The sequence below is a fragment of the Eumetopias jubatus genome, unplaced genomic scaffold, assembly GCF_037043125.1.
Source record: "Eumetopias jubatus isolate StellerSeaLion01/CBP00866 unplaced genomic scaffold, mEumJub1_p1.0 scaffold_3, whole genome shotgun sequence".
Taxonomy (NCBI): domain Eukaryota; kingdom Metazoa; phylum Chordata; class Mammalia; order Carnivora; family Otariidae; genus Eumetopias; species Eumetopias jubatus.
In genome coordinates this window covers 7018876-7041332 of record NW_028274809.1, presented here as the reverse complement: position 1 = coordinate 7041332, position 22457 = coordinate 7018876, and the positions used below count along the sequence as shown (strand labels likewise).

Sequence of the window (22457 nt, the reverse complement as noted above, 5' to 3'; positions counted from 1 at the left end):
CTATTTCTTTGTGTCTTCTTCAATTTCTTTCATGAGTATTTCATAGTTTTCTGAGTACAGATCCCTTGCCTCTTTGGTTAAATTTATTCCTAGGTATCTTATGGTTTTGGGTGCAATTGTAAATGGGATTGACTCCTTGGTTTGTCTCTCTTCTGTCTTGTTGTTGGTGTATAGGAATGCCACTGATTTCTGTGCATTGATTTTATATCCTGCCACTTTACTGAATTCCTGGATGAATTCTAGCAGTTTTGGGGTGGAGTCTTTTGGGTTTTCCACATACAGTATCATATCATCTGCAAAGAGTGAGAGTTTGACTTCCTCTTTGCCGATGTGGATGCCTTTGATTTCTTTTTGTTGTCTGATGGCTAGGACTTCTAATACTATGTTGAATAGCAGTGGTGAGAGTGGACATCCCTGCTGCGTTCCCGACCTTAGGGGAAAAGCTCTCAGCTTTTCCCCATTGAGAATGATATTCGCTGTAGGTTTTTCATAGATGGCTTTTATGATGTTGAGGTATGTACCCTCTATCCCTATTCTCTGAAGAGTTTTGATCAAGAAAGGATGCTGTACGTTGTCAAATGCTTTTTCTGCATCTATTGAGAGGATCATATGATTCTTGTTCTTTCTTTTGTTAATGTATTGTATCACGTTGATTGATTTGCGGATGTTGAACCAGCCTTGCAGCCCAGGGATAAATCCCACTTGGTCATGGTGAATAATCCTTTCAATGTACTGTTGGATCCTACTGGCTAGTATTTTGGTGAGAATTTTTGCATCCATGTTCATCAAGGATATTGGTCTGTAATTCTCCTTTTGGATGGGGTCTTTGTCTGGTTTTGGGATCAAGGTAATGGTGGCCTCATAGAATGAGTTTGGAAGTTTTCCTTCCATTTCTATTTTTTGGAACAGTTTCAGGAGAATAGGTATTAATTCTTCTTTAAATGTCTGATAGAATTCCCCTGGGAAGCCATATGGCCCTGGGCTTTTGTTTCTTGGGAGATTTTTGGTGACTGCTTCAATTTCCTCAGTGGTTATAGGTGTGTTCAGGTTTTCTATTTCTTCCTGGTTCAATTTTGGTAGTTGATACATCTCTAGGAATGCACCCATTTCTTCCAGGTTATCTAATTTGCTGGCATAGGGTTGCTCATAATATGTTCTTATAATTGTTTGTATCTCTTTGGTGTTGGTTGTGATCTCTCCTCTTTCAGTCATGATTTTGTTGATTTGGGTCATTTCTCTTTTCTTTTTGATAAGTCTGGCGAGGGGTTTATCAATCTTGTTAATTCTTTCAAAGAACAAGCTCCTAGTTTCGTTGATCTGTTCCACTGTTCTTTTGGTTTCTAGTTCATTGATTTCTGCTCTGATCTTTATGATTTCTCATCTCCTGCTGGGTTTAGGTTTTATTTGCTGTTCTTCCTCCAGCTCCTTTAGGTGTAGGGTTAGGTTGTGTATTTGAGACCTTTCTTGTTTCTTGAGAAAGTCTTGTATTGCTATATGCTTTCCTCTCGGGACTGCCTTTGCTGTATCCCAAAGATTTTGAACAGTTGTGTTTTCATTTTCATTGGTTTCCATGAATTTTTTTAATTCTTCTTTAATTTCCTGGTTGACCCATTCATTCTTTAGGAGGATGCTCTTTAGCCTCCATGTATTTGAGTTCTTTCCGACTTTCCTCTTGTGATTGAGTTCTAGTTTCAAAGCATTGTGGTCTGAAAATATGCAGGGAATGATCCCAATCTTTTGGTACCGGTTGAGACCTGATTTGTGACCTAGGATGTGATCAATTCTGGACAATGTTCCGTGGGCACTAGAGAAGAATGTGTATTCCGTTGCTTTGGGATGGAATGTTCTGAATATGTCTGTGAAGTCCATTTGGTCCAGTGTGTCATTTAAAGTCTTTATTTCCTTGTTGATCTTTTGCTTAGATGATCTGTCCATTTCAGTCAGGGGGGGTGTTAAAGTCACCCACTATTATTGTATTGTTGTCAATGTGTTTGTTTGCTTTTGTTATTAATTGCCTTATATAATTGGCTGCTCCCATGTTAGGGGCATAGATATTTACAGTTGTTAGATCTCTTGTTGGATAGACCTTTTAAGTAGGATATAGTGTCCTTCCTCATCTCTTATTACAGTCTTTGTTTTAAAATCTAATTTGTCTCATATAAGGACTGCAGCCCCAGCTTTCTTTTGGTGTCCATTAGTATGGTAAGTGGTTTTCCACCTCCTCACTTTCAGTCTGGAGGTGTCTTTGGGTCTAAAATGAGTCTCTTGCAGAAAGAATATCGATGGGTCTTGTTTTTTAATCCAATCTGATAGCCTGTGTCTTTTGATTGGGGCATTTAGCCCATTTACATTCAGGGTAACTATTGAAAGATATGAATTTAGTGCCATTGTATTGCCTGTAAGGTGACTGTTACTGTATATTGTCTATGTTCCTTTCTGATCTATGCTGCTTTTAGGCTCTCTCTTTGCTTAGAGGACCCCTTTCAATATTTCTTGGAGGGCTGGTTTTGTGTTTGCAAATTCCTTTAGTTTTTGTTTGTCCTGGAAGCTTTTTATCTCTCCTTCAATTTTCAATGACAGCCTAGCTGGATATAGTATTCTTGGCTGCATATTTTTCTCGTTTAGTGCTCTGGAGATTTCATGCCAGTCCTTTCTGGCCTGCCAGGTCTCTGTGGATAGGTCTGTTGCCAATCTAATATTTCTACCATTGTAGGTTACATATCTATTCTCCCGAGCTGCTTTCAGGATTTTCTCTTTGTCTCTGAGACTCGAAAGTTTTACTATTAGATGTCGGGGTGTTGACCTATTATTATTGATTTTGAGAGGGGTTCTCTGTGCCTCCTGGATTTTGATACCTGTTTCCTTCCTCACATTAGGGAAGTTCTCTGCTATTATTTGCTCCAATATACCTTCTGCCCCTCTCTCTCTTTCTTCTTCTTCTGGGATCCCAATTATCTAATGTTGTTTCGTCTTATCGTATCGCTTATCTCTCAAATTCTGTCCTCGTGATCATGTAGTTGTTTCTCCCTCTTTTTCTCAGCCTCTTTATTTTCCATCATTTGGTCTTCTATATCACTGATTATCTCTTCTGCCTCATTTATCCTAGCAGTTAGTGCCCCCATTTTTGATTGCACCTCATTAATAGCCTTTTTGATTTCAACTTGGTTAGATTTTAGTTCTTTTATTTCTCCAGAAAGGGTTTCTCTAATAATTTCCACGCTTTTTTCAAGCCCAGCTAGTATCTTTAAAGTCATGATTCTGAACTCTAGGTCTGACATCGTACTAATGTCTATATTTATTAGGTCCCTGGCTGACGGTACTATCTCTTGTTCTTTTTGCTGAGGTGATTTTTTTCATCTTGTCATTTTGTCCAGAGGAGAATAGATGAATGAGAGAACAAAATGCTAGCAGGTTAACAATGTCCCCACCAAATATACTCTATACAAATCAGAAAAGACCTGAAACCAGGGGAAAAGAAAGGGAAAGAAAGAAAAAAGAAAGAGAAAAGAAAGAAAAAAAAACAAAACAAAAAGGAAAAGATAAAAACAAAAACAGAACAATACAAAAAAAACCAGAATATGATCAAATATGATTAGGCTAGTGCATAGATCAGTGCCACACACTAGATTTTGGGCGTATTTTGGTCTGTTAGAAAAAAGTGCCTCTTAAAATTTTAAAGGAAGAAAGACTTATATATGTACAAAATAAGAGTTGATACAATGAAAGATGGAAGATGACTGTAAAGATAAAAATTATAAAAGATTTTATAAAAGGAATTGATAAGATAAGAAGTTGTTTGAAAAAAGAAAGAAAAAGATTAAAAAAAAAAGAAAAACAAAAACAAAAAAAAAGGGGAGAGAATGTGATCAGGCAGGAGACTAGAACAAAGCCATACACTAGTGATTTAGGGTATATTTTGATCTGTTAGAAGAAACTATCTCAAAATTTTAAGGAGAGAACAACTTATATATATATATGCCAAAAATAAGGGTAACTACTATGAAGGAATAAAATATGACTCTAAAAATGAAAAATAAAAAATGTTTTTTTTAAAAAAAGGGATTGATAAGATGTTGGTTGAAAAAGGGAAAAAGAAAAATTAAAAAAACAGTTAAAAAAATTAACTTTGAAAAACTAATGAATCATGGTAAAAAAAGCCATGAATTCTATGTACAGTATTCCCCTAGCGCTGGAGTTCTCCCGTTCTCCTTGATCGGTAAACTTGGTCTTGGCTTGCTGGCTGTTCCTGCTGATCTTCTGGGGGAGGGGCCTGTTGCCGTGGTTTCCAGATGTCTTTGCCGGAGGCGGAATTGCCCCGCCCTTGTCGGTCCGGGCTAAGGAAGCTGCTCGGGTTTGTTCTCAGGAGCTTTTGTTCCCTGCAAGCTCTCGGTACAGCTTTGGAGGACCAGGGTGAAAATGGTGGCCTCCCAATCTCCGCCCAGAGGAGCTGAGAACTCGGGGCCCCGCTCCTCAGTGCGCCCCCAGAGAAAAGCAGTCACTCCCGTCTCCCCGGTCTCTGGCTGCACTCTGTGCTCACCCGGCCTGGCCTGTGACCGAGCGTTTCTATCTCTGGCACCCGACCCCATGTGGAGTCTCCAAACCCAGCAGATCCCTGCGGTGCGCTCCCGCGCCGCTCCTCCCGGGGGAGGGAGGGGAGTCTCCCCGGCTCTGCCGCTTGTTGGGTCCCTGCTGGAGGAGCAGTGGCCCGACTGGGCCGCGGATCACAGTTTATGGCCACCCCGAGCTGAGAGCCCGCGCCTCGGCTCCGTCTCTGCAGCCGGCTTCCCCGCTCCGATCCCTGGGAGCTCTGCCGCACTCAGGCTCCCCCGGTCTTTCTGTGACCCCGAGGGTCCTGAGACCACACTGTCCCGGGAGGGTTCCACCCCCGCTTAGCCACTGGAGCGACGTCCCTCAGCGGAGCCAACTTCTAAAAGGTCCGATTTTGTGCTCCGCGGCTCTAGCACTTGCCAGAAGCGGCCGACGGAGGCCCCCTCCCCCGCCGTCTATCCTCCCGAATATCGCCTCGGATTCACTTCTCCGCACGTCCTACCTTCCAGTAAGTGGTCGCTTCTCTGTTCAGAGAGTTGTTGCTATTCTTTTCTTCAATCTCCTGTTGAGTTCGTAGGTGTTCAGAATGGTTTGATCCCTATCCAGCTGAATTCCTGAGACCAGACGAAACCCAGGTCTCCTACTCTGCCGCCATCTTGCTCTGCCCCCCTTCTCCAAAAATATTTTCAAATGAGATTAACATTTTAGTAAAGCCGACAGTCTCTATAATGTGGGTGGGCCTCGTCCAACCAGTTGAAGGCATCAATAGACAGAAACTGACCTCCCTGGAGCAGGAAGGAATTGTATAACAGACTGCCTTTGCTTTGAATTGCAACTCTCCTTGGGTCTCCCACCTGCTGGCCCACCTTGCAGATTCTAGACTTGCCAATCCTCCACCCTTGTGCGAGCCAATTCCTTAACACAAATCTCTCTGTGTCTCTGTCTCCCTCTGTTTGTCTGTCTGTCTCTCTAAACACCCTGTTGGTTCTGTTTCTCCAGAGAACTCTGATTAATGACACACTTTATATGCCCATTTTACAGATGAGGAAGTTGAGGCATTAAGCACTGTGCCCAAGGACAGACACTTGATGAGCGTGAAGCCAAGATTCCAGGCTAGGTCTTTCTGAGCCACAGCACAGTACAGCTTCTCCTGCATGAACTTGAAGGATGAGAACACAGCGACCTGCTCATAACACACACTATTTACTATAAATCATCTCTCCTTTTTAATATTCCCCAGGTAGGGTGGGCTTTTATAGCACATGAGAATCATCAACGCACAAACGCCTTATCATTCAGGTGAAGTGCAAAAATTTCCATTAGCAGAGAAGGCTGGTTGACAGCTATGTACACAGTATGTGTGCTTGACCTATTTAGGTCCTATATATGAAGTCCTCTCCTTTACGGTCATAATTTCCAAAAACATCTTGAAATAACCACACAATTTTCACACACAGTCAACTACAAGATCTTTAGGAACACAAGAGAGAACCAAACAGACAACAGTTTAAAATTCACGGTTTTGCTGAAAATAAGATTACATCTCCCCTCCCTTCTAAAAATGTCATTAAAATAAAGAGAAATAAACAGTACATGTGGATGATATTAAAATAGAGAAAAACAAACTGCGCACACAGAGTCCTGAGCCTCTTGATGTCTTTCGCCGTGGGCTAAAGTCCCATTTGAGGTCAAAACTTCAAAAGTAGCCTCAAATTGGAACTTTTCCATAGGAAGAGCCAGCAGTGAATATTGACCCCAGATCAATTGTTTCTGTTTAAGCTGTGTAGACTGCTCCAGTCAGAGAGAGCAAGCCAGGTCCCTGTTGATAAAGAGCTGCTTTCAGCTGGACTTGTCACCCCCAAACGCATAGGAACTATCTTGCTGCTTCTGAATTAAAATGATTGAGAAGATGATGATGAAGATATTGATCGTGTTTGTGCTTGGAATGAACTACCCGTCTTGCGCAGGTAAGGAACTTGGAGACACGGGCCCCCTGCCCCAAATGCTGTGGCGCCGTGCTGGTCCCTGTGCCTTGTCTCACTGTGTCCCCATGTGCTTGTGGGTGCAGGTTTCCCGGTGTATGACTATGACTCATCCTCCTTGAGGGAAGCCCTCCGTGTGTCCGTGGCAAAAGTGAATTCCCAGTCCCTGAGCCCGTATCTGTTTCGGGCATTCAGAAGCTCTGTAAAAAGAGTAAGTGCATATTATATCTTCTTGATTCCTCTTTATATACACTGCTTTCTGTTATTTATGTTTTCTGTCTGTTGGGTACACTTTAAACACTTTTCCAAAAGATAATAGCTAGTCCTCTCTTTCGTACTGTTTTTGGACAGAGAAGGAATTTAATAACAGTTACTGTCCTAAGGCCCTCCAAGCCACTTTTGATGCAGGATTCTTCTGGAGTATCTGCCCTCTGGCCTGGCTTCCCATTTCCAGATGTTGCCCTGCATGCGCCCTGCTTCTGTATCCACAGCTCCCATGGTTCCTCTTAAGATGTTTTAGTAAGAGCTCGCTTATCAGAAATGAGGCTTTTCCGATTTCAGCAGTCCTGCTCCTCATACCTAGAGGCAATAAATTCCGGCTTTTAAGCTCAAGAAATCCCACCTTCCTTTGTCAATTTGGTAATGATCTGTTTCCTGTTAGCTTTGGGGAAATGGGGAAATGTGAATTTTCTTGAGCTTCCAATGACTTGGTCTGTGATTAGCAAAGAAAGAAATGCAGAAATTCGCTTCAAAGGAAATGAGGAGCCTGGACAGCGAGTCACCTTCCCCTCCTCCGTCTGCAGGTGACTTCGAGGCTTACTCACTGTCCAGGCGGGGTAAGAACAGAAATTCCCCCAGGCTCGTGGTTGCTAAGACGGGAGGTGGGAGAGGTTCTGTAAAGTCACAGGTCCTATGAATGAGAGTTCTGTGCAGCCAGGCTTCTCCAGAGCAGAACCAATAGAATGTGAGTGTGTGTGTGTGTGTGTGTGTGTGTGTGTGTGTGTGTGTGTGAGAGAGAGAGAGAGAGAGAGAGAGAGATGTGGGGAGAGAGGGAGGAGAATGAGTGAGAGATTTATCATAAAGAATTGGCTTATACTATGTGGAGGTTTGGTAAATCCAAAATCTGTAGGGTGGGCTGACAAGTTGGAGGCCCAGGAAAGAACTGATTCTTGCAGTTCACGTCTGAAGGCAGTCTGCAGGCAGAATCCCTTCCTGCTCAGGAAAAAGACAATCTGTTCTATCCAGGCCTGCAACTGATTGCATGAGGCCCACCCACATTAAGGAGGAAGAACTGCTTTATTCAAATCCACCAGTTGAAAATGTTAGTCCCGGGGCACCTGGGTGGCTCAGTGGTTAAGTGTCTGCTTTCAGCTCAGGTCATGATCCCAGGGTCTTGGGATGGAGCCCTGCATCTGGCTCCCTGCTCAGTGGGGAGTCTGCTTCTCCCTCTGCCTCCCCCCCATCTCTTGTGAATAAATAAATAAAATCTTTTTTAAAAAATAAAATGTTAGTCCCATCCAAAAAACACCTTCACAGAAATATCCAGAGTGTTTGACCAAATATCTGAGCATCGTGGCCCAGTCAAATTGACACATAAAACTAACCATTATAATCACCCGCAGGAATTTGTTATGGGTTTTTATTGCTCGGCCATTTTTGTTTCTTTTTGGACTAAAATACCAAAATGTGCTCATTATAAAATGTCAGAAAATATAACAAGAAAGAAAAAAACAAAAATATTATCTATTATCCATTCCTCTGAGATATCCACTATGAGCATGTGGGAGAAGGCCTTTTTGGATCCTTTTCATGTATTGGTATAAAACATATTTTTAAAAAGAAAAACAGGAGCATAGCATAACATCAATTATAAAGTCCCACAGTTTACTTCAGCAACAGTGCTGGATTTGGGATTTTCCCTGGTTGATGCCTTATTGTCAAACATTTAGGTTGTCCCACCTTTTCAAACAACACGGAGTGGAAATTAGCGGGCTGAAAGTGAGTTTGTATGAAAAAGCAAAACTGGTAGGCTTTTCTCCTTATTCTGAAGAGAGTGCTTAAAGATGCAAAGAACGGTTGCAAATTCATCTCGTAGTTCAATAAAATTATCTGTGCTCAAAAAAATCCCACATTTTCATCTTTTTAACTAAGCCTTTGTCTTGTCAGTTTGTTTTCACTGGAGTGCTTGAAGGGAAATTGCTGGTGCACTATCTAGGTGGAGAGCGCCAACAATGCACTCTCGCGGAAGAGGGCTTTATTTTTTTTTATGAAGCGCAGATTTATTATCCAATATTTTAAAATTATGAATAAATGCGGTAGTAAATATTGTCGAGGCTGAAGTTTTATTCTTTCTTGTTTCCAGGAAACTCTTCTTCTATGAGCACTCTTCCCCCGGTGTTAGAAGGAGACACAGAGGTTCCCCCATCCCAGGCTTGGAGTTTGTCACTTATTTCCCAATGCAGTGTTCTACGGTGCCCATCCTTCCCAATGTGTGAGCGGTCTGTGCGTTCACAGAGGGTTCTCCCCACCTTCTCCTCACTGGGAAATTGGTTGAATGTGTGCTGACTCAGCTTTGTCACAAGGTGGGCCCAGGGACTGAAAGGGAGTTTTAGAGCCTGGGCGTGCGGTCGGGTACTGGGACATGGCAGCCCCCATCTGGCCTCCCTGCTGCCATCTTGTTCCTGCCGCTGCGTGGTCTCTTTGCAGCAGCCGTGGTGATTTACATCTTAGCTCGTAAATTCGTCTGAGAACTTCCCATTGCAATGAGAATGAAATCTAAACACCGTCCCATGGGTGACAGGGCCATAAATTACGCGACACACCCTGACTTTCACACATCATGGTGTATGGTTCTCCTCTTGTTCATTTTGCTCCAGCCACAACAGCTGGACTTACTCTGCCCCAGGACACTGGCGCTGCTTTTTCCACACATGATGGGCTCTTTCCCATTCTAGAAGCCTCAGTGGAAAATATTTCTTCCTCGGGAGGATTTCTCTGGCACTTTCTCTACAGCAGCTACTTCCTCTTCTCCACCCCCATTACCATGTTGTTTGTTCCTTCATAACACCATAACCTTCTAGAATGACCTTGCTTACTTCTCTTTAAAGTGTTTACTGTGCAGCTGTATGTAATCTAAGCTGGAACCTAAGCTGCATGGAGTCTTCCCTGCTCTGCCTTTGGGGCTGGACACACTGTGAGTGCTCATTAAGTCACGGGACTTCCGTGTCATCAGAGAATCGCAGATTCATCATGAAGTTTGGAAGTTTCCCCCAGTATCCTACCCTTGGTGGAAGGGAGTAGACAACTGTGTGAACTCATTTATGGACCACAACTGATCAAACAGGAAGCAGGATGGGGTAGCACTGTACAGCCGAGATGTACTGATCACTTCATTTCTTATTTCAGGGATTATTAAGAAATTATGGGGGCATTCTTTTAGGAAAATGATCCTTAAAAATACAGTTGATTCTCATTATTTGTGGTAGTTGTATTCTTATAAAGTCACCATGCACACTAAATTGGTACATACCGAACCACTGCTCCTGGTCTAAATTAGTATATACTGAACCATTCCTCCTGGTCTAACACATGTGTTCTCTCCATGTGGCATATCCGGACCTTCTGGTGCTTAGGAGCATGGACAGCACTCTAGGACTACACTTGGGGGCCATTTGAAACAACAAAATCACCAAGAAAACCCCCCCCCAAAATGAGAAAAACGTGGTCCAAAATAAACCAGGAAAGTGACACTTGTCTACAGTATGACAGCAGAAGCGAGAAGGCAGAGAGCTGCCTTGTCTGATCTCAGCTGGGAACATGTGCACGGGGCAGCTCAAGTTTTTTGCCACTCTGCACTTGTCTGTGGATGACTGCAAAGGGACCCTGAATAATGATTTTGGGGATTATGAATACATTTTAGTGAGTAGGCACATTTGCAAAAATGGTGTCTCTGAATCATGAGGATCAACTGTAAATTAAGTCATCAGAGGTAACATTCGCCTTGCAGTTCAGACACCTAAGTTCTGGTTCCATTTTTTTTTTTTTAAATCAAGTATTATGTGCCTTTAGAAAAGCACTTCTCCTCTCAGACTGAGGGGGTGGAACTGGGGATTGCTAAAACCACTTAACAGCTTCCGCCATGAAGGAGTCTGTAACTTTGTCTCATTGTGCAGGGAGAAACATTTGTAGCATTGTAAACTTCAGAATCTCACCAAGGCACACTGATGCTTTGTCTTTGTGAAGGTCAATGTTCTGGATCAGGACAGCTTGAACATGGACTTAGAGTTTGGCATTCGGGAGACAACATGCAGGAGAGATTCTGGAGAAGACCCCGCTACCTGTGACTTCCAAAGGGGCTACTACATGGTAAGTATGGCAGGAAACGCCATATCCCAGAAACTAGCAGGACGAAGCGCCTCACTTCTTCCATGACCTGGAGCTGTTCCAAGTCATAAGGAGACCTTGGCCCCTGCCTGGCACCTGGCCACCCTGAGAGGCACCAACTGTGTCCATGCTGTGTTTCCCTGGGGAAGGAGAAGTGTGGCTCAGTGGTTGAGGACTTGGGCTCTAGAGTTTGTGGTCTTGACTGATCCTGGCAAATTATTTAAGCCCTGTTGCCTCAATTTCCTGCTTCTTGAAATGGGTAGGATGATGGTTCCAGGCACAGTGAATACAAAGAGGTCAATCCCAAAGGTAAATTCCAGAGATGTTTCAAATTCTGCTTTAAATGAATCTAAAATGCCAACTGTGCTCTTGGCGTGAGTTGCATTATTTTGTAGTTGACTGTTGTGTGATATCTGCCCCCCTCCTCCTCACTGGCTTGGGCTCCATGGGGTCAGGACCATGGTATGTTCAGTTTTTTATCGCCGGTGACCAGAGCAGGGCCCAACACTTGGTTTCCATCCATGGGGAAGGGTCTGGTGGATCAGGTTAGTGCCACCAAGCCAACACTTGCTCTCCAGGGCATTTGTGTTCAGATGTATGAGTTCTCGGGTTTTGTTACTCTATGAGTTTGTTACTTGATGAGTCGCTTTATGTCAGGGTCCCTTCACAAGAATGTAAATTCTGAAAAGGGAATCCTTTGTTTTGTTGTTTCATGAGACTTTTCTCTGTGACTGTTTTATGAAGGACTCAAACCAAAGTGTCACAGCATCTGTTCCTAACGGAATCTGAGGTCGAAGAAGAGAACAAAGTCCTTTGGGTTCTTCCCACTTCCTTTTGTTCCATCGGGAAAATCGGGGCAGCCCACTCTGCTCCTGGAGGAAATGGTTGCTCTCCTGGGGGACTCGTGGTACACCAAATGCCTAACAGATCTTTAAATATTTCATTTGTTTCTGCTTCAGTCTTGAGAAATTTTCATTTTGGAAACATGAAATGCCTCTGTGAATTTTTCCTTTCTGTTTGCATCGTTCTGTCAGGCCTTACGGTATCGCCTGATCTCTCACATAGGTCCTAACCTTTTCTATGAGCTGCTGAGGATTGAACTCAATTTTTTCTTTTCCAGCCCTCAGCTATTTGCAGAAGTACGGTGCGGGTGTCTGCTGAGCAGGTGCAGGACGTGTGGGTTCGCTGCCACTGGTCCTCCAGCTCTGAGTCTAACAGCAGCGAAGAGGTAGGACCCAGGGGCTTGGTGTCCTCCAGAACAGCGCCTGGTAGGGTCTGTGTGGGTCTGTGACAATAAGACTGGTGTGATGGAGTCACGGGAACATCACCCAGGCAGGGGCGAGCACAGCTCTGCTGACTTGGCTGGAATCTCTCCTACTTCTCCAACCTCTTCTCTCTCTCCCCCACTCTGTTTTTATTTCCCAGAGATTTAGAAACAGAGAGCTTAAAAGCAATAGTTGGCAAATCTTCAAAGATTTAGATCTAAGTATGCAGCTCCCTGGCCCTGTGGTTTAGTGGAGGGAAGGGGGAGGGGCATTTTTGTCGGACTCGAGTTCAAAACCATTCAGCAGCTCTGCAGTCTAGGTCAGGGTGCTTGACTCCATGGTCTGCTGCCTCTTCATCTGCGAGATGCCAAAAGTAAAAGCCACCTGATAATGTAGAGAGAATTGAGTAAGTTGGTGGACGAGAAAGATCTGGTCCAGCGTCTGGTCCACAAGGATGCTTGATGAATGGCAGGACATGGCTTCCCCCACCCCAAATGTGTTGAAATTGATTCGCAATCATTCTGTAAAATTAACAATATGTAAATTTCTGACTTGAACATATATTCCATATTTATTTGTCTGTCTGCTTATTAACTGCTTTCCTTACTAGAATATATGTCTCCTGAGGGCAAAGAGTGTTAGTTTTTGTGGGTCTAGGACAATGTTTGATACAGGATAAATGTTCAGTAAATGCTTGCTGAACGGAGGAAGAGAGGGTCAAGAATACGATATGAGGAGGAAACCGCTTGACTCTAACTAGGCATAAAAACATAATTGTTACATTATTTATTCAAGACGAGATAACATTTTTGACTGGTATTTTAAAATATTTCTACCATGGTACAACTGGATCTGTCCAATGACAGTCTTTCTCTACTCAGATTTTTATTCACTTTTTCAAGATTTCATTCTGTAGGTGAAAATTACATTAAAAGAGTAAAGGAAATTCAGCTTCAATAATTCTACATAAAATTAATGTTCCTATATTATGAATATACTCACACCTTAAATATTTCGCATGGAAGTCCATTGTAGGGTTAGGACCTGAGGAAGCTAATGGCTAGGAGCTCCCATGACAGGGGACAGTTTGACAGGTGCAGGATGACTAAGCCCAGGTGCTGGGACCTTCTCCACAGAAATGTTCGATTGATCTCGTGCATACTGGCACCTTTGAGGATCAATCCACAGGTGGTTTCTGGGTTTTTCATGGAGCCATGGTTTCAGGATCTAGTTCCTGGGTGTTAGGGCTAGTACGAAGGGTTTCCTTTTCTATACTCCACTGAAGCATCTAGGAAGTCAGGTGTGTTTCCTTACTGACACACTCACACGCTCATGGCCTGGCTAATCCAGAAATGACAAGTACCAAGCACAGTGTTTCACAAAGACTTTGTTCATATTGATTTTGTGGCTTCTATGGGAACAGCCAGGGGGACAGTAAGGGGTGAGACAAGCAATCCTAGCCCCCGTGGAGTTTGTAGATGAGTGGGGGGTCCATTCAGCAGGGGTGATCCTGACTATCAGGCTAGCAAGTGGGGGCACATGGCAAGAGGACAGAATCTCACCTGGGTGCAGGAGAGCTTCCCTGGGGGACCCGACGTTCACATCAAGAACTTCCATCAGGACAAAGAAGACAGGTATGGAGGGGAGGGAGGGAAAGTGATTCTAAGCACAAGGGGATCATAAAGGAATTCATTGATGCATGAGAAGCTGGTTGAGTTGGAATGGACAGAAATCATTATGACCTCAATGAGCAAAATATGGGACAGAGGCATAAGGGTTGATCTGGAGAGAAGTCAGGATGGACCTCAGGGGTCATGTCTAGGATCTCTGGCTTCATCCTAATGGCAATGGGCCTATTGGCTAAGAGCAGGTATTCATCCTTTCTGATGGCTGAGTAATATTCCATTGTATATTTGAACCACATCTTCTTTATCCATTAATTTGTTGAAGGGCATCTTGGCGCCTTCCACAGTTTGGCTATTGCGGACATTGCTGCTATGAACATTGGGGTGCATGTGGCCCTTCTTTTCACTACATCTGTATCTTTGGGGTAAATGCCCAGGAGTGCAATTGCTGGGTCATAGGGGAGCTTCACCAGAGGCTGGAAGGACAGGTGAAAGAGAACACTAGCCGGTGCCAGGAGTTAGTAGTGAGGGTTGAGAAATGGATTCTAGTTCATTCAGTGACCTTTAACACATTGAACTGAATTCAGTAACTGCCCTCCCCCCATTTAACCCCTCTTCCATCTCTGATTTGGGAAGTTGATTCTGATCACATAGCCCACAAATCTGTCGCAACTTTCTCATTGCATAGTGAGGACTATGCACTTTTCTTCCAATCCGAGTTTTGTAAGAAGACTCTGACATTAAGTTAAATTGGCCCTTGAAACAAACAATATTTTAAAATAAACTCTCAGGTGGATGTTCCTCAAAGATCAGGAAATTGTAAAGAATTACGAGCACATTAAAAAAAAAGAATTCCTTAAATTAAAGAATCCTGTAATTCAAAGGAAGAAGAAGAAAGCAGATGGAGATTTCAAGTAATTCCTGGAAACTCTGAAATAAATTTCTTATATGAAACAGAAAAAAAAAAAAAGAAAACAGCTGTTAACCATTTTCAGTGAAATAAGCAGTGATATTACAAACATAAAAGAGAATAGACTAGGATGAATTTAGTCATCAAACAAGTAAATCATTGTTGGAAGTAGGAAATAGACGAAATAAAACAAACAAACAAAAATCCTGGAGTAATGAAAACGAAGATCATTTGAAAAACATATGTAGGTTCTAGAAAAATTTCCAGGGAAAGGAACTTAATGTGAAGAAAGGTGTAAGCCATCGAGGGTAAGATTAAAAATCCAAAATATGAAGAATAAATAATATATATGTTATATATCTATATATATAATAAAATAAAATATGATGAACTTCGATCAAATGGAAAATATCTCCTAAGGATATAATGCGAGCAACTGCTGCATATATGAAGTTTGGATTTTCCCCTTACATGATACTTATTTATTTATTTAAAGATTTTATTTATTTATTTGACAGAGAGAGACACAGTGAGAGAGGGAACACAGGCAGGGGGAGTGGGAGAGGGAGAAGCAGGCTTCCCGCTGAGCAGGGAGCCCGATGCGGGGCTCGATCCCAGGATCCCGGGATCGTGACCTGAGCCGAAGGCAGACGCTTAACGCCTGAGCCACCCAGGCGTCCCCCCCTTACATGATTTTTGAAAGGATAAAAGCTGTAAGGAAATTTGAGGAAAGAAATTTCTAAATTTGCTAATATTTTTCTCTCCTTAACCAAATACATATCTGTGTTGCGGGTAGTTTCTATTACATGTGTTAATTTTGGAAAGTGAAATAGAGAGAGGATGAAGGGCTCTGGACAGGACAGGGACGCCGCCAGACACTTTGTGGTTTTGTCCCCATCCAGAGTGTGATGCTAACACCCATAGGTTGATGAGTGAACTAGACTTTTGACAAACCCTGGTTTGGGGTAGATGGGATGAGATCTGGCTAAGGCTTTAGCAAAGAGACCTAGAAACAGTCCAAAGGGAGAGAAAGGAAGAAGAATTAATATGGAATTCTGAGCTCAGGGAAGGGGAGGTGACAGGCATTTGATTTACTTACTGCGTTCCATTTCCAATGATAGAAATTCAACTCCAAGTCGCCTCAGCCCCAATGGGATAAGTCCCTGGATCACATTCCCAGAAAGGAGTGGGAAGAGTTGGCCTCAAGGACCAGTTAATTTAGGAGCGTTCAGCACCACCTGTGCCACATTTATGTCTCCCCCTCTGTCCCCCTCCCCCACCCCTCCCCCTCGGTCCTGCCCCACCCCACCCCCTTCTCCTCTCCCTCTCTTACTGCAGATGAACTTTCTCCGTGTAGCAGGAAGCAGGGTCACAATGTACTCCAGATTCAGATCCTTTAAACTTAGGAAAAGGGAGCATTTCTCTCTAGCTCTACTGGAGATGCCTCTTGACATGACTCCCGTTGGCCTGGCTTTGGTCACGTGTTCCCCCTTCCCCCTGCCACCTTTTATAAATTACACCTTTATTGGGTTATAATCCACATAGTATGTAACTCACCCTTACAATGTGTCCAGTTCAGTGGTTTTTAGTATATTCATAAGGTGGTACAACCGTCACCACCATCTAAATCCAGAACGTTCTCATCACCTCAAAAAGACACCTCATCCCCAAGAGCCCCCATTCTGTGTTCCTCATTCCTCCAGCCCCCAGCAACCACTCATCTACTGTCTGGGTCTACAGATTTGCCTATCCTGGCCATTTCAATATAAATGGAATTATGCATCCTTTTGTGACTGGCTTACCCCCACTAAGTATCATGTTCATACCTGCTGTAGGGTATATCGGAACTTTGTTCCTTTTTAGTGTTTATACGGATATACTATGTTTGATCTATCCATTCATCAGTTGATCAACATTTGGATTCCTTCCACCTTTTGGCTATTATAAATAATGATGCAATGAGCATTCATGTGCAAGTTTTTGTGTGGACTTACGTTGTTATGGCTTTCAGTGGCTTCCCGAAGACTACTTGTGCAAGCCTTTTCCAAACTGAACACGTTATGGGAACTTCATAGACAGGAAACCTCCACATCTGATCTAAATGCAGTCTATTTGCAAGTCCACATAAAAGGTTCCATCTTTCTGGTCCCTAATATTTGGGAGCACATTCTGAGTCCAGTGGAAAACTTTTTAGGCAATTTAAACTTCATGTAAGTTACTCTTCCCATGTGCTTTCTTAGACACACATGTTTGACTCCATGTAAAGTTATTTAATAAAATATGTTGCCTCATTTTATTAACAATGAATTATGTAATGCATCAGAGTCCTCCAGATAATATTTGCATATTTTACAGTGTCTCCTTCTTCTCTCTTTCATGTGTTGATATATCCCGATGCCTACATTGATTTAGATGTTTTTGGGGGACATATTGGGATCCTCTAAAAGGAGAAACAACTACCTACTTGGTAAGTTGAGATCTGTTCTTTTTAATGATTTTTTTCTTGAAACAACTTCATATTGAAGCTCTGTTAGTGAGTCATTTAAAACTGGAAACATTGATACATAATCTTTGAACATTATACTCATTCCAGAAAATAAACATTCTCTTTTCTTTTTGTTCTTTTCTTTCTTTTTTTTAAAAAAAATTTCAATTAGCTTACATATAGTACACCATTAGTTTTTGATGTAGTGTTCAATCATTCATTAGTTGCGTATAACACCCAGTTCTCATCACATCACGTGCCCTCCTTAACGCCCATCACCCAGTTACCCCATCCCCCACCCACCTCCCCTTCCACAACCTTCAGTTTGTTTCCCAGAGTCAAGAGTCTCTCATGGTTTGTCTCCCTCTCTGATGACTTCCCATTCAGTTTTCCCTCCCTTCCCGTATGATCCTCTGCGCTATATCTTATATTCCAATATGAGTGAAACCATATGGTAATTGTCTTTCTCTGATTGACTTATTTTGCTTAGCATAATCCCCGCCAGTTCCATCCAAATTGATGCAAATTGTGGGTATTCATCCTTTCTGATGGCTGAGTAATATTCCATTGTATATTTGAACCACATCTTCTTTATCCATTAATTTGTTGAAGGGCATCTTGGCTCCTTCCACAGTTTGGCTATTGCGGACATTGCTGCTGTGAACATTGAGGTGCATGTGCCCCTTCTTTTCACTACATCTGTATCTTTGGGGTAAATACCCAGTAGTGCAATTTCTGGGTCATAGGGTAGCTCTATTTTTAAATTTTTGAGGAACCTCTGTACTGTTTTCCAGAGTGGCTGCATCAGCTTGCCTTCCCACCAACAGTGTAAGAGGGTTCCCCTTTCTCCACATCCTTGCCAACATTTGTTGTTCCCTGTCTTATTAATTTTAGCCATTCTAACTGGTGTGAGGTGGTATCTCATTGTGGTTTTGATTTGTATTTCCCTGATGACAAGTGATGTGGAGCATATTTTCATGTGTCTGTTGGCCATTTCTATGTCTTCTTTGGAGAAGAGTCTGTTCATGTCCTCTGCTCATTTCTTGACTGGATTATTTGTTTTTGTTCCTTTCTTACCATTAGGCAACAAAGATAAAACTTATCATTTAGGTATCCCTTTATATTTATATAGAGATTTTCCATACATGATTCCATCTGATGGCCCCATGTGTCAAATAAACAGGGCGGATGTTGGATTATACCTTGAGAGGGACCCCTAACTCGAACATGCTTGTTTCATCCTGGGTGCACAGCCCAATTTACAGAGCCCAGGTGTGCAATAATGTGTGGCTGGACTGTCTAGACTAAAGCTCATCTAGTTGATTGAGGTTGAATTCTGTTATCTTCCAGGCATGTGATGAGAGCTGACCATCGCTTTAAGTGGCTTGTGTGGGGGAGAGGGGGCCCTCCTTTCTTTCCTTTTTGTGTGGCCTCTCATTTGAAGTGGGATTGGGTTAGGAGCCATTTTTACTTTCCTGAGGTTTTTCCCTATTGGTGCTGATGGCGGCAAAACTATTTGGTGATCTTCCATTGCTTCCTTGCTGAAGAGGTATATTGGGGGCATCAATAATAAGATCACGGAACATTCTGGAAGTGGAGAGAAGGGCCTTGCCTTATGACTATTCCTGTATTACAGGTCTCATTTCTGATAAATCCAGAAGTGAATTGTATGAACGGTCACTTGGTAAGTGACCTTTCTTCCATACGACACCAGCAGATGCTTTCGGATCAAGCCAGACTCTGCTGAATCGATTTCATAGTAGATTAACCCCTGAAATACGAACTATTTTAAATGAAAATGAAGAGGACAGTACTGCATTAACTTGCTTTGCAAATCACTGAAACAGTAAACTTGAGGCATCACAACTAGCTTAAATGTTAGCAGGAATCAAAATAGCAAATCTGGCTCAGGATATCAGCATTGACCTTTCCCCCTGCCTCACTTTGGGGCATTTTCTGAAAAAGCTCAAACTCTCTTGAACCCCTCGTTGCCCTCCACCCTCAACAGTACTTTGGGGCCAGCAGGTGAAGTTAACGGTAATGTAGTTCCTTCCTTTTACAGATCAGTTTCCCTCTCATTTAATTTTCAGCATAGATCTGTGAACCAGGTGTTCTATGACCTGCTTCTATAGAAGAAATGAACAATAACTCTTGGTGCTACTATCATACGCAAGACCCTTAACTCTGTGCTAATTGCTTCACACAGCTTTCTCTTCACAACCATCCTGTGAGGCAGCACTATGTTCCTTCCATTTTGTAGATGAGCAAACTGAGGCTTAGTGCGTTTCTGTAGTGTGTCCAAGGCTACACAGCCAACATGGGACTTGGATCCAGGCTGTGAGTGGCAGAGATAGGACTTTGATACAGACCTGTCACACTCTCCAGCTTTTGTTTTTGCCAATGCCGTTTTCCGGAAGAGTTGTGAATTTCACCCTATTTCAGAGTTCCTCATTAAAATGAATAACACAGATATTAATATTTCATTGAGCTCAATGTTTGATCCCCACTAGGCATACTGTAATTTATTTGAAGTGCTGGGGCTTATAATCTGAGGCTTGATTTATTTTTTATTTTTTTTTAACTTATTTTTTATAAGATTTTATTTATTTATGAGAGAGAGAGAGAGAGAGAGATCAAGAGCAGGGGGAGGGGTGGAGACAGAATCCCAAGCAGACTCTGAGCTGAGCCCAGAGCCTGATGTGGGGTTGGATCTCACCACCCTGATCGTGACCTGAGCTGAAACCAAGAGTCGGATCCTTAACAGACTGAGCCACCCAGGTGCCCCCTGAAGCTTGATTTAAAACAAAAAGATTTTAGACACCCTCCGAGTTGTCGCTTTGGGAGAACATACAGTTATTCAAACAGTGTGACCACTGCCGAGGATGTTTTTTGAACACTTCTTTTTTGGCATTGCCTTCAGAATCTACGGCCCATTCTTTTGAATCACTGTAGTGGTGGAAAATATTTGTCCTTGGATTTTATTTTGGAATTAGCCAAAATAAATGTGATTAATAAATGTGATTAATTAATTAAATTAACAACCAACTTGGGTGCATTAGTTGTGTATTGCTGTGTGTCGAATTATCCCCAAACTTAGCAGTTTAAAACAACAAACATTTGTTATATTACAGTTTCTGAAGGTCAGGAACCCACAGGCAGCTTAGCCGAGTGGTTTTGACTCAGAGTCTCTAACAAGGTTGCAGATAAGTTGTTGTCTGGGGCTGTGATCTCATTTGAAAGCTTGACTGGGTCTGAAAGATCCACTTCCAAGATCATTCATGTTTGTTGGCAGGCCTCAGCTCTTCATGGGCTCTCGGACTGAGGGCTTCAGTTTCACCCACTGTGGGCCTTTCCATAGGGTTGTCTGAATGTCCTCAAAACATGACAGTTGGCTTCCCCCAGAGACAATGATGAGAGAGAGAAAGAGAGAGAGAGGGAGAGGGAATGAGCAAGACAGAGAGCACCCAAGACAGAAGACACAGTCTTTGGTTACCTAATTTTGGAATTTGTGTATTATCCCTACTGTGTATTTTATTAGTCACACAGACCAGCTCTGGTCCAGTGTGGGAGGGGAATACCTGAGTGTGAATATCAGGAGGCCATCTTGGAGGCTGGCTACGGCATTGGGAAAATGCCATTTTGGACCAAAAATATTTTGTGGATATAAATTAACGTGACGGATCCTTTTTATATGGCTCAGAAGGTAATGCCAGAGCTGAATTTTAAAAACACTTTGGGCCTTGGGAACATCATGGATGCAGCTATGCAGCCATCTCAGAGACTTCTTCGAAGACAACAATTTAGTTTATTTCACCAAATGTGTATTACAAGCACTGGGCAGGTCTCATGGAGGACTGAAAGACAAATATGACAGTCCCTGCTCTCGGGGCTTATAGTTGTGGCTAGGACAGATGGCACATGGAGAGAAATAAGCATGGGTTCAGCTGTGACATCATGCAGGGGAGGGTGAGGGAGAGCCAGGTAAGGAAGACAGAGCTGTTCTGTTCTTGGGCATCTCGCATCAGTGTGGGTCTGGTTATGCTAGTCACACCTCTTCCCACTGTTCATAGTTGCAGGGTCCATATTGTCTCAGACCTTGGTGTGAATGACAGAGCCTATATGTCCTTTCATCTGTAGAGAGCCTGAGAGGGATCTTTCCTCCTGGGAATCGAGGGTACCCGAACAAGTGGCGCAGACTTCAAGAATAAACGCTGGCTTTGAGTAATGGCCTCAAGGTAAGGGGACGCAATTAAAAATGTGTACTTAAAAATAGAAGCTGCTTGGGGTCAGTGCCTTCACACTGCTGCCCTCGCGCCCTCAAATGTCTAACTCTGCCACTCAGCTCTCATCTTTGCTCGCCTTCCCACCTCCTGGTCTCCTCCCAGACTCTGTCCCTCAGTCATCTCTCCCATCCCGCACACCTTGAGCTTTCTCCTGTGGTTTTTGTATTTGTCACCAGTGACATGATCAAGGGTCCAGTTGAAGAGCAAACAGACAGACAGAACAGCCCCTCCTCTGACGCTTCCCCATCCCAGCAACGGCCCTCCTTCCCTCCTTGTGTGCTGAGCTTCTCCATGCAGTTGTGGTCTTGGGCTGCTGCCCCACACTGCCCGCCTCCCATTGGTGGTCTACTTTTTGCACCCTGAACTTTCAGCCCTCAGATCCACGAAATCAGATCTGCCTTCCTTTCCTCAATCAATAATTTAAATACTGGTGACCACTTGTGTTATGTCCTTAACCTACCCTCTCCTCCTTCCATGGATTGCTCTGTCATCTCTTCCACCTGCCCAACTTCATCAATGATCTGCAATTATTTCCGAGCACACATGTCTTACCACGGTCTGTCCTGAGATCCAGGCTCACTGGATGCAGTTGCTATGGGTACCTGTGACCACCTGGAATTCATCTGGCCCCTTCTTCAACTGCCTTTCTTAATTGAGGGAGTCACTAACCACCTAATTTTCTCAAGCTCAAAATTTTAGAGCATCATTGACTCTTCTTTCCCCTTTCTCTTCTCCCGACATCCACGGGGGTCCAGTGTTATTGATCTTGGCCACACATTCTCTTTGGCTTTGGCCAATCATTTCATTACCATCACCACTGACCAGTGCATACATTCTTGCCCCAGGTTCTGATCTCATGCTGTCCACCTTACACGCTGTCCTCAAGCTTATCTTGAAACACAGAGGAGTCTCTGATCCTTTCCACATAAACCCCCTAATGCTTGCTTCATTTGGGGATAAAGCAGAGGTATGCAAA

The 22457-nt window shown here is 43.1% G+C and overlaps 1 protein-coding gene across 1 annotated transcript; it reads left to right on the top strand.

Annotated features, from left to right (window-relative positions):
* Positions 1-6454: 6454 nt before the first annotated feature.
* SPP2 (secreted phosphoprotein 2) lies at positions 6455-21423 on the top strand. Its single transcript, XM_028105362.2, is given in 8 exon segments — positions 6455-6515; positions 6617-6741; positions 10773-10895; positions 12034-12141; positions 17126-17180; positions 18835-18882; positions 21336-21394; positions 21397-21423. Coding segments are annotated over 8 exon segments (603 nt in total). The 5' UTR covers positions 6455-6457.
* Positions 21424-22457: the final 1034 nt, after the last annotated feature.